Genomic DNA, 13063 nt, shown 5'->3' with positions numbered 1-13063 from the left:
TTTGCAAAATGTGCATGGGGATTCTGATGAGACATAACAGGCATAGCATGCAGAGGTGACATAGACATGTTAGGCATGGAGGGATTTGAAGGCATGGGAGCATTTTTAACAGATTTGCAATTATCAGATAGGTGATTAACACTTTTACAATGCACACAGCTTTTTCTAGGAGCATACCTATCAGGTGTGTAATTGTTATGTTTATTAATCCCTACCTTCCCATTTCTTTTAGATTTTCTTTTAATTTCCTTCTTATCCTCAACCAACTTAAGCCTATTTTTCAGCTGATCCAAAGTCATGTGTCCTATATTCACCTTACTGGCATCTTTGGATGTGCTAGCTCCTTCTTTGACAAAGTTCTTGAGAGTTGAATCATTCTTCTTATTAAGGTTTTTATTTTTAAAATTACTTGCCTGTTTTAATTGATGAGCCTTCAACGGATGCTCCTTTTCTTCCTTCAACGAATAACTTTCATCATCTGTTGATTCCACATCCGTTGACAATCCATCAATTAATTCTAACTCCTTTTTGTTTTTCTTCCAGGCATCCTCACAGAATGATTCAATTCCCTGAACCTTGGCAATTTGAACACTAACATCCCTAGATGTTTTCCAGGCCTTGATTACCTCTTGCTCACTTTCTAACTGTTTAGAAAGAATTTCTACCTTCTTAACAGCTTCTTCTAGTTCAATCTCAACAGTCAAGCATTTAAGTTTAATCTTTTCAAGCTCAATTACTTATTCTCTAACACAGCATTCCTATCACTTAAAAACATATTATTCTCTTTGATCCTAGTGTTTTCTTTAGCTAGTGATTTAAGTGAAACACGCAAATGATATAATTCATTGGACATATCATTTATGGCTTCATTGCATTCATGTTTAGAAAGCTGAGAGAGATCAGTAGTAATTACCTGGTTACTTGATGAACTAGTTTCATTTTCATCAGAATTAGCCATCAGGGCTAGGTTGACATATTCCACATCATCATCTTCATTGACCCCATCTGCTGCCCAATCATCTTGAGTGAGAAAAGCTCTTTCCTTTTGTTTGAGCAAATCAAAATACTTCTTTTTGTAATCAACTTGCTCAAATTTCTTTTTATCAGAAGTTGGATTCCTACACTCACTTGCAAAGTGTCCACTAATGCCACAGTCGTAACATTTGAACTTTGATTTGTCCACCATGTTTTTGTTTGTCTTAATGAATTTTGTATTTTTCCTGAACTTCATCTTTGCAAACCTCCTGGACAGAAAGGCCAGATGTTCATCAATATCATCAGAGTCATCCTGACTGGAATTGTCTTCATCCTCAGCTACTTGCTCTTTACCCTTGCTTGATTCTGATTTGCTTGTGCCAATTTTGAGACTTGGCATTGTCTTTTCCTCATTCCTGGCTTCAAATTTTTCACTGTCAGCTACAAGTGCAACTGATCCTCCTTTTCTCTTTCCCTTTTCCAACAGCTCATCTTGCTCCATCTCAAGTTCATATGTCTTCAAAATTCCATATAATCTTTCAAGTGTGAAGTCCTTATAATCTTGAGAATTTCTTAGAGAAACAGTCATAGGCTTCCATTCCTTTGGTAGAGACCTTAGAAATTTTAAATTGGAGTCCTTGACTTGGTAAATTCTCCCATACAGCTTCAATCCATTCAACAGTTTCTGAAATCTGTTGAAGGTATCATTCAATAATTCTCCTTCTTCAAAGTAAAAATATTCATACTGTTGAATGAGAAGCTGCATTTTGTTTTCTCTAACTTGCTCAGTGCCTTCACAGATAAGCTGCACAGTATCCCAAACTTCCTTAACAGTTTGGCTGTTGATAACATTGTCAAACATATCTTGATCCAGACCATTAAACAGAATGTTCACGGCTTTCTTGTCCTTGTGGACCTCTTCAATATCTTCAACAGTTATTCTGCTTTTGGCTTGGGAATAGACTGTCTAACAGCAACTGTTGCAGTAGCAGTTGTGGCCACCTTGTGTGGGATATGAGGACCATTTTCAATGCAGTTGATGTAGCTTTCATCTTGAGAGAGAAGATGTAAATGTATCTTCATTTTCCAGTGATGATAGTTATCTCTTTCCAGGATTGGAATCTTTACACCAATATCCTTCTTACTCATGATGTTAGCATAATAGATCTTTAAACTCTTTGAATGTTAAGAGCTTGCTCTGATACCAATTGTTATTCCCAGTGGACTAACAATGAGATTTACAGAAGGGGGGTTGAATGTAAATCTTAAAACTTTTTCAAGTTTTGAGCAGTTTCTAAGGCTAAGTGTTTTTTAGAACAAGTGTGTGAATTGCTTGAAGCTAATACAGACAGATATATATTCAAACACAAATGTAAAGAACACAAAGAACTTAAAAACTTTTCTGGTGGATTTGTTGTTCCACCAGAGATGTGTTATTTCAGAAAATCTGTGATTCAAAGAATTAAATCACAGCTGCTTCCTAGTACAAACTAGATGATTTTCTCTCTGGATATTTCTAAACAGCTCAGGAAAATTCATATCTAATTACTAGCTGCTACTTGGTTTATATATCACCAAGTTTACAAGTGAAGACAAAACTGTAAAATATAATTAAAAAGATTCTTCACATGTTTCTTCTTCATTTCTCTATCAAATGCAATTTAGGCTTGGCTGTAGATCTTTGAATACTTCCTTGTTTGCATCAGAATGGAAATGTTGCATTTTCTTGATTCCTCCTAGAGGTTTCCACATTCCAGTTTGTCTCTGTTAGCCCATGTGCCTCTGTCAGCTTGTGAATTGTCACGATCAACTGCTAATGAACTAAGCATCCGTTGAAGCTTTCATCTGTTGATGTCTTATCCGTTGAGGCTTTATCCGTTGAAGTTTTATCCGTTGATGCATTATCAGTTGAAGTCTTTATCCGTTGAAGCACTTATCCGTTGATGGATATTATCCGTTGAAGCATTAGAGACATTCGTTGAAGCTTTGTTTCTTATCCGTTGAAGGTCTTCAATATCCGTTGATACTTCTTCACTTATACAAAATTACAAGGCATGAAATATTTACAATTAGCCCTCCTATTTGCATATCCACTAGTAGTCAACATTACTGATAATTTCCTACAACATCTAAGAATTACAACTTGAATCCAGAGAATGAAATGTGCTACAATACTAAACTTATTGCTAAGTAAAGCTACTCCTTCAACGGATAGCCAAGATGGTCTTATCCGTTGAGGCTACATACACTAGATTTCTACTTAAGTGTTTTGTTTAACTTATCATCAAACTAATACACATATTCCTAACAGTATTGTATATTATTTTGGTATTTAGATCTAACGGTCCTGATCATCTCATTAACCTTATTAGTATGTTTATAAATAATAATAATATAAATATTTGTTGTTGGCAGGATTCGAACATTGGGAACTTGGGCAGTCTATAAATAATAATATAATATTTATTGTTGGTGATAATCGAACTTAGTTCTTGAGTATTGTATATTATTTTGGTATTTAGATCTAACCGTCATGATCATCTGATTAAGATCTAAGAGTCATAATTAGGAATAACCAAAGCAACCAAAAAAGGTTATACCAAATTATACCCCGTTATAGTATAACAACATTATAGTATATTAAGTATATTATATATATGAGTTAAATGCATAAAGGTGGCTAAATTTTCGCTAAATTCGCAAAATATTGGTGGATATTTAAAAATAACATTTTAGTGGTCATTGTTATCTTCCGCCATTTGAAATGGTCGCGCCCGTCAAGTCCACACTAACGGTATCAACGGAGCAGGGATATTTTGGGTTTTTTAAAAGAAGTAACATTTATATTGTGTATGTATATATAAAAACCACATATAATAATATAGTAAAAATACTTTAAGGCAAATATATATATATAGAAAGTAGGATTGACCATTCGGTCGGTTCAATTAGAAACCTAACTGAAGCGAATTAACCGAAATCCGAAATGATAATTTTTTTATGATCGAACCGAACCAACTTACGCATAAACCAAACTGAAAACCGAAACGAATTATTTTGATTTATTCGGTTCGGTTTATGAAAACCGAAATAATTTAACATTTTGTTTTTGCAACAAAAATGAAGTTGCATCTTAGATTTTTAGTTCTTACGACCACTTCAAAATTGAAATTAAAAAAGGCAAGATAAAATGATAAATTGAAGATCATGTACACGACTTAATAAAAGTAAACAAATAGAAAGTTAAAATATTAAAGTTTACAAACTAAAGATCTCAGGTCACATTAATTAAATTTTAAAGTTTACAAACTAAAATATAGGGTCACAAATTATGTCTTCAAATTTCAAAAGTTCAGTTACACAAATCCAATCCAACACAAAAATAAAAGTAGTTGCAGCAGACAACAGTACACGTGATTAGCTAGCACTCTCAGTCTCTCAGCCTGGAACCCCTGCTTGGAACTTGATAAATGTATTAAGAAGTTTAAAATGTGTGATCACGGATCAATTATATTGCAAAACAAAGTAAATGTATGATCAGATAATGCTTATTTACAGCAGACAAAGTAAACATGATAATGAACATACAAAAAATTTAACATAAATCTGATACTCTGATTACTTCTATTTTGCACTCACAATTCTGAGGAAGAAAACCATGGGCTAGTTCATGATAATGATAAATATTAGTCGATCATTCTGAACTATTGCACATAACATCAGTAAAGTAATTATTTAATTTCTTTAGACCATTAACGATCAAAATAAAAGCATTTCAATTTCGCAACAAATAAGTATGTTTAGTATAACTTTAGAAAAAATGAGATGAAAGTAATCAGGGGCAAGATGTTTTAAAGGATTATGTTGACGAGAAAAATAAACTTTACTGCACCTGTTTAAGTCCCAAGGTTCAACAGATATATACAGTATTCACAGAAAAACCTGTCCAACTCAACTTGGACTCTAAGGGTAATATGCATGAAATGTTTGATAATTTGAGTTGTCAAAAGGCACTAGAATCACAATTTTATTGCAATCCCAAGTTGCTCATCTAATATTTTGCTAAGCTGAGAGTCCATAACTATTTTTCCCGCTTTCTGCTAAATAAATTCAAACGTCTAACCATAGAAAAGCTTAAAGTACTTCTAGTTCTCGGTAGGGAAATTTTATTCCCTTGTGCACTCATTTATAATTATTTGACCACATATCTATAATGTTGTTGTCATAACGACTTATCAAAATATGAAAAGTCAGTTGCAATTGTAAAATTACAGAAGGTTAAAGAAACATCCATGGTTGTTTCAAACAACTTGTTTGCACACTGCTACTCTTGCAGAACTGATAGAATTATACCTGGAACTCGCTTGCTAGGTGCATCCCATATTGGCAAAACCAGAACAGCAAGGCCTGAGATAGAAAAGAACAAAATAAATTCTTTAAATAATATAGCAGCAGGACATAAGTTACAGGACAGGACAACATGACATTAAAAGGAACATGACATTAAAATTTATGCAGGTTGACTAGATCTTATAAATGGCAGTATAGTAACATTTACGCAGATTAAAAGTTACAGTAGAAAACATATTGAAAATCATACCCATACCAATTTGTCCAAGTCAATAGTTGCCCCTGCATTGTTTACCTCCTTGTTCACATTTAGAGAAAGGGCAGAAAAAGCTGTAAAAGGAAATGACATATAAATGCAATCAAAATGGGCACGCTAACGAATGAAATTATATTTAAATAGCAAATCACATGATAAAATACCTTCCTCAATTTTCTCAAGGTCATCTATATCTTCTTCAATTGTTTTTGGTCGCTTGGCCGACCGCAACCAATCTTGAGCACAAATCAAACCCTCAACAACTTTAGGCGACAAAGAACTCCTATATGGATCAAGTATTCTTCCACTCGTACTAAAAGCGGACTCCGAAGCTACGGTTGATATAGGAATCGCTGGTACATCACGAGCAAGTTGTGAGAGGATGGGGAACCTACTTGAATTCACTTTCCACCATTCCAAAATATCAAACTCATCATTATCTTTCGTAATATACACACTCTCTTTAAGATAGATATTCAATTCACTCTTAGATTCTACATCTCCACTTTCCATTTTTTGTCTCATGAATCGAGCTCCCAATACCGATTGTGTTCTTGAAGATGTACTTGAATTTATTGAAGATGTGCTAGAAGTTTGAGTTTCTTGATTACCTTGGGTAGTTTTAGGTTGATAATTCGTTTTATATTCTTCAAATAACTCTCTTATCACTAGACTTGTGTCACTAGCCAACTTCCAACCAACATCTTTTCCATATTCTTCACAAAGTGCAAACTCAATAAACTCTAATTTGTACCTAGGATCAACAACCACCGCCACATAGATAAGTTTGTTCATTTTATGCACATCACCCCAATACTTATCATACTTATCTTTCATTTTTTCACCCATCGACCTCACCTCATCATCATCACTACTCATCCATTCTTTCAACAAGTAATTAACATTACTAATTTCATGATAGAATATATTAGATGTCACATACAAAGAACCCGAAATTCTCAAGGTTAGTTCATAAAAATAAACTAAGATATCCACTAACCTTCTAACATTACCCCAATCCCAAGAAGTAGGCACCCTATAGGCCTCATTTAACTCCTTTACATAGTATGGATCCAGTACTTCAAACAATTCAAATACATTTTGAAATTTTTGAGCAACATTTAATATTAAATAAGTGAAGTTCCATATTTTCTTTACATCTAAGCATAACATAGATTTGCAAGCAATTTTTTTTAAGTCAGTGCATTCCTTGAATTTGGTTATTCTAGCCGGAGATTGCCTCACAAACCTAACCGTCTTTCTCACTCTCACAACCGATGGTTCTTGTTCTTGAAATCCATCATTCACAATGAAATTAGCTATGTGTGCAATACATCTCAGGTGCATATATTTTCCTTTCAAGAAATCACATCCGCTAAAAGAGAACCTATCTTTAAAAAATTGAATACAAGTGTAGTTTGAACTTGCATTATCAACCGTTATTGCAAACACTTTTGAAATTCTTCATTCTTTCAAACACAAATCAATATCCCTAGCTAAGAGCTCACCTTTATGATCCTCTATTGGATAAAAGTTAATTATCTTCTTATGCAAGTTCCAATTTTGATCAATGTAATGAGTCATGATGCACATATAATTAATCTTTTGTATTGAAGTCCAAGTGTTTGTGATGATATGTACTCTTTGACCCAGACATCTTAAAATTATGTAGTCAACCTTTTCTTTTCATCCAAAAAATTTTGATAACAATCTCGTGCGATGGTAAAACGAGACGAGACCTTAAAAGGAGGTTGAGTAGTTCGCATAAATTCAATAAACCCCTCACCTTCGACAAATCTAAACGGAAGCTCATCAATAATAATCATAGAAGCTAATTTATTCCGAGAAGCTTTTTGATCAAAAAACAATTTCTTAGAATGCTCTCGTTTTCTCCTATCGGTTACAAAGATAGTTGTGTTTGCTTCGATTCACCACTAACTGGAAGTTTTTTACAAATTTTAAGGTGTGCATTAAGTGATGAAGTGCCATTTGAACTACTATTAGAACAATACTCCTTACCACAATACTTGCACCTGGCTTTCTTAGTCCCATCTGCCTCCGTAAACTTGTCAAAATGATCCTATACAAGCGACCTTTTTTTTAGGGCTTTCTTTTCCTTTTTGGAGAGGTTGCCTGACTATTTGGATCGTGGAGTCTCTCGTCTCAGTCTCAACAGTCTGATGTTGCGATTGTGACATTGTTCAGTATTCAAGTTGCATAAGCAAGTTACAAGTGAACAATAAACCTAAATTCAGCAAGCAAAATTAACAAAATTGATAAACCTATATTTATACATACATATATGTATACATACCTGTGTGAAACTGTGAATGCAGGATATAACTCAAGAAACTATAATCGAAGACCATATATAACTAAATTAGAACAAATTTACTTTTCTAAGAAGAATGAGAATTAATTATAATTGATAGCATCATACATGTTTCTGTTTCGAAGAAGATTAGAAGAATCTTTGATAAGGTCGGTGATCCGTGAATCATATGTGTCGATCTGGAATTCTAGATTATGTAGCCGATAAGCCGAATAAGGTATGTGTTTGTAATTAGGTCATTTAGTCTGTGTGGCCGTGTATGTAATGTGTAATGAATGCCAGTCTCAGTATGTTCTTTTACTTATATTTATTATATTGTATTATATAGATAAAAAATATAATTCATATATATATATGCATACTTCGGTTATTTCGGTTAAACAGAATTGATTTTCAGAAAAACCGAACCGGACCAATATTATTTTGGTTCAAACCGAAAAACCGAAGTAACCGGAATTTTTGAAAAAGGTTTGGTTCGGTTTCGGTTCGGTTTTGTTCAGCCCTATTAGAAAGAGAAGGAGAGAAGAAAGAGAAAGAGGTAGATAGCGGAAGAGAGAGGGAGAGAAAAGAGAGAAAGAGGGGGGAGGGATGGAGAGAGATAAAAAAGAGTTTGATAAGAAAAACCGGGAAGTTTTGGTGGCAGACTTAAACGTTATGCAGGTGCTCTCAAATGCAAGCCTGGCCATCCTTGTTAATTAGCAGATGAACAGAGTACTTCGACGTTTATTACATTTTATCTATTGGGATTCATTTGGAACAACATAAACATACACTGTCATCGCAAATTATGGGAATCAAGACTAATGGTTAACCAGTTAAGATTGCTTTACATTAATACATATTCTGTTTGAGTTTTAGTTTGTTGTGAGGGAAGATATAATAAAACGGGAATGCAGGCAAAGCAGTTAACTTTGCGAGTGGTAGTCTATGCACAAAGGATCTACATGTACATAACCAAAATCCCATTATAACTAAATTTCAATTTGATTCAAGGCTATTACCATACATACGTAATATAAGTGTACAAAAATGAAATTGAGTATATAATACAGTGATTGCCTCTTGCTTTCTTGCCGATGTCGGAGTAGAGACCCATACCTTTTGCCATTTATTCTTCTTCTTCTTCTTCTTAGCTACAGCTTCGTACAGAGAAAGTGATGAATGAGTAAATGTACAGATATAACCCAACTACGCATTTGCACTTATGATATTACTCTTTTGCGCCATTAACAACTACTAGGATATAAGTATAATCTTTTGCCGCCTTTATTCCACTAAAATCTCTGAAATACCCTTTAATTTTTTATTTTTTAAACACTTAACGGCACAGACTTAACGGGCAGTGACAGGAGCCACCAATTTAAAGGCCGAAGATAACAAAAGCCATTGAAAAATTATTTTTAAACACTAGCCAACATTTTGCGGATTTAGTGAAATTTTAGCCAACTTTATGCATTTAACTCTATATATATATACGATAACACTAATCTACACTACCTAGTTTACTTCAGAAGCTTCTCCCTTGCCACATGCAGCTTCTTAAGAGCAACATTAATGTCGATGCGTTCCCTTGGTGTTTCGACTGAACATAAAATCCCAACTTCAAATATTAAAGCCAAACAAGCTTTCATCTTACTGGATAACTGACAACTGTTAACTGATTCATTCTTCCTCGTGCCATGGTCTTCTTGATCTAACATGATTCGGGGATCCACAATCTCCATCACTTCATGAGATAACGCGTTTCTGATGTAGTCATGAAGATTATTTGCATTTTCCTCCAAAATGCTGCTACTTGTAGGTCTTTTCCCGGAGAACATTTCTAGTAATAGAATTCCAAAACTATACGCATCTCCTTCAGTAGATATCTCTTCCCCCATTCCATACTCTGCAAAACAAAATGGTTATGGGTATTTTATTTAGAAATTGTTGTAAATCAATTGTGCTTTTACAAAAATATCGCTTGAATATGATCTTATGCAGAGTCATGCTAAGTATATAATATCAGCGTGGTATCTCATTTAAACAAATAATAAGCATAACAATCACCTGGAGGAATGTATCCAACTGTCCCTCGAACACCAGTTGAACTTGTATGTGCATGATTGATGTCACCTGCACTGCTCAAGAAAAATCTGGCCAAACCAAAATCACCAACACGAGCAACAAACTCTTCATCAAGTAGAATATTACTTGGCTTTATGTCGCAATGAATAATTCTTGCTGGACCACGGTGGTGTAGGTATTCTACCGCCAATGCCATATCGATGGCAATATTCAGTCTCTGGAGTAAAGTCAAATTTCTTTGCTCGGATGGAATTGGATATAACCACTTCTCTAGACTCCCATTTGGCATGTACTCAAACACTAATGCCTTGAAGTCTTTGCCAGTAGAATCCATGCTAGAGCAAGTTGTGATGATCTTAATGAGATTCCGGTGACGAAGATTCCTCAATGTTTCACATTCTGCCAAGAAACTTTTGTAAGCTCCGTGTGCTTCAATATTCAGTACTTTCACAGCAAGATATTGTTTCATTGACTCAAAATATCCTTTGTAAACCGAACCACATCTTCCCTCACCTAGCAAATTCTTTACAGAAAATTCATTTGTAGCTAGTACAAGATCTTGGTATGAAAGTCTAGGGTAGTGGTCGTCATGCAGTACCATGACATGGGCATTCATGTGTGTTGATTTTCGATGTCGATAACTAAGCAAGGCACAACATGCTAACAAGACCGCAACAGGTAAAATAACCACCAGGGGAACAATTTTCAATGGAAATTTCTTTTTCTTAGACTTTAATATGTTTGCAGGACAAACAGGCAATTTCAATTCTTGAATACCTCCACAAAGCTGATTATTCCCAACAACTGAAAAAGCAGTCAAATTTGAGAACACACCATTTTTAGGCACTTCACCTCCAAGTTTATTTTGTGACAGATTTAGATATCTCAATAGATTCAACTCTCCAAGGAAGTGTGGGATATTCCCTGACATATTGTTAGCTGAAAGATCTAGGAACTCAAGACTCTTTAAATATTTGAAAGAAGATGGAATTCTACCGTGAAAAAGGTTTCCTTTCATGTCTAAACCGTCCAACATTGTACAATCTCCCAGACTAGAGGGTATTTCTCCCGTAAATTTGTTATCGGAGAGACGTAGTTCAATAAGATGTATTAACCTTCCGATGTTAGATGGTAGTGGCCCTGTCAATAGATTTTGATGTAAGTGAAGACCAAGATTGAGAGAAGAAAGTCCAATAATTTGCTCAGGTATCACGCCGCTAAGGTGGTTGCTGGAAAGGCTCAACCCTTGTAAGGATGAGATATTATACAAGGTAGTAGGTATGCTTCCGTGAAGCATGTTATCTTTTAAACTGAGAATAAGTATTCCAGAAAAATTGCTTATGCAGGATGGAATTACACCTGAAATGTTGTTGTCACCTAACCGCAGATGTCCCAACTTATATATTTTACAAATTGATTCAGGAATACTTCCGGTTAACATGTTTTGATCCAACAAGATTCTTGTCATGTTGAAGAGTTTCCCAATGTCTTGGGGTATGCTTCCATAGATATTATTCGTGAAGAAGTCAAGTTGATCTAATGTTGTTGAGAGATTGACAATGGAATTTGGGAGCTCCCCGCTTAAACCATTCTCGAATAGACCCAAATACTTTAGGCGTGTACTGTTGACTAAAGAGTCGAGGAAGGTTAAGCCATCACGCGGCTGATTATACCCAAGTTGATTATGGCCCAGGTTCAGCCATTGAAGACTCAAAAGCCTTCCTAAATCTTTTGGTAGAGGACCATTAATGCTGTTATATGGTATGTCAAAACGAACAAGCTTTGAAGCATTAGTTATGGATGGTGGAAAAGGCCCTGAAAATCTATTCTCTCCGACAATGAAGTTTTGCAGGTTAGGAAGGGTCAAGCCCAAATCTGTTGGAAGCCTTCCCTCTAAGTCATTTTGAGATAGGCTAACAGAATAGAGAGACGAGCTATTGTAAAGTGGCAGGGGAACCCTACCTGACAAATTGTTAACTGACAATCGAAGAATCTCTAAATTCGAAAGGTGAGCAACTTCTAAAGGGATAGTCCCTGTTAGACTGTTACTGCCAAGATCAAGGAGAACAAGAGATGACAAATTCCCAAAAGAAGAAGGGATTGATCCGGTTAAATGATTTTTCCTTACATTAAAGACAGTTAGTTTAGACCAAGATATGAATTCAGTAGGCAATTTTCCTTGAAGATTATTTTCTTCAATACTGATATTTTTAATATCCGAACAGTGACTTAAATTCATTGGAAACTCACCTCGTAAAAAATTGTTTCCTAGGTGAAGATATCGTAGGCGAAACAGTTTACCAATCTCTGGCGGAATGGAACCACGTAAGTTGTTTCTGTCAAGGTAAATTGCTCTAAGAAAGGAAAGGTTTCCGATATAAGGAGACAAAGTACCATCCAGTTGTTGAGTTGAGAGGTGTAGCGCCATTACTCTCTGATGTCTGTGGTTGCATATAATGCCTTGCCATAGACAGAAGTGGACAGAATCGTTCCACGAGCCGAGAAATTCTGAGGGATCATTTCTTATGGAAGCCTTAAAAGAAAGTAAAGCCTGTCGGTCTGTGACGTTATTCAAATATGCATAAGCTGTGCTGTTTTTGGGTATCAGCGAGGTTGCTAATAATAGTAAAGCAGAGAGAAGGATGAATTGAAGAAAGCTGGAGTTCATAGTTACGAAGATTTCTTGGAGTTTTTTGTTTCTCATTTTCAGGATAAACTTTTTATCAAGCTGGTGGTAAGTGAGAAAACTCGGTCTTAGAGTTTGAAATTTCATACAGAAATCTATTCATCATATCATATTCATAGTTCCTGCATGACGACTTGGTTATGATTGTGATACTTATCTACCTATCCTTGGATCTGGTAAAATTGCAGTTTGTCAGTATTTTTGACTTCATTTAATTGAAATACAGTTACCCTATTTCTTAAATTAATTAATTATATAAATATATAATAATTACAAGTTTCTCTTGGTTTGAAATTGTAAATTTTAGCACCCAGTATAAATTTCGAACTTCGTTTAGCTTGTGTTTACTGAAAAGATGCTGTAAATTTAAAGATAGTACTACCATCTCACTAGCTAG

The 13063-nt window shown here is 34.9% G+C and overlaps 1 protein-coding gene across 2 annotated transcripts; it reads right to left on the bottom strand.

The window, feature by feature from the left end:
- Positions 1-8880: 8880 nt before the first annotated feature.
- Positions 8881-12713, bottom strand: LOC141664267 (uncharacterized). Of its 2 annotated transcripts, XM_074470183.1 has the most exons (3): positions 9963-12713; positions 9411-9801; positions 8881-9052 (listed from the first exon to the last, which is right to left on the bottom strand). In XM_074470183.1, exons 1-2 carry the CDS (start codon positions 12682-12684, stop codon positions 9416-9418), a joined length of 3108 nt encoding a protein of 1035 aa, XP_074326284.1. In that variant the 5' UTR covers positions 12685-12713; the 3' UTR covers positions 8881-9052; positions 9411-9415. The 2 variants fall into 2 exon arrangements, with proteins under 2 accessions (XP_074326284.1, XP_074326283.1); XM_074470182.1 differs by having other exon boundaries at positions 8881-9801.
- Positions 12714-13063: the final 350 nt, after the last annotated feature.

The sequence above is a fragment of the Apium graveolens genome, chromosome 6 (genome assembly GCF_009905375.1).
Source record: "Apium graveolens cultivar Ventura chromosome 6, ASM990537v1, whole genome shotgun sequence".
Taxonomy (NCBI): Eukaryota; Viridiplantae; Streptophyta; class Magnoliopsida; order Apiales; family Apiaceae; genus Apium; species Apium graveolens.
The sequence above is the reverse complement of the archived record's forward strand: the minus strand, read 5'-3'. Positions and strand labels throughout refer to the sequence as shown.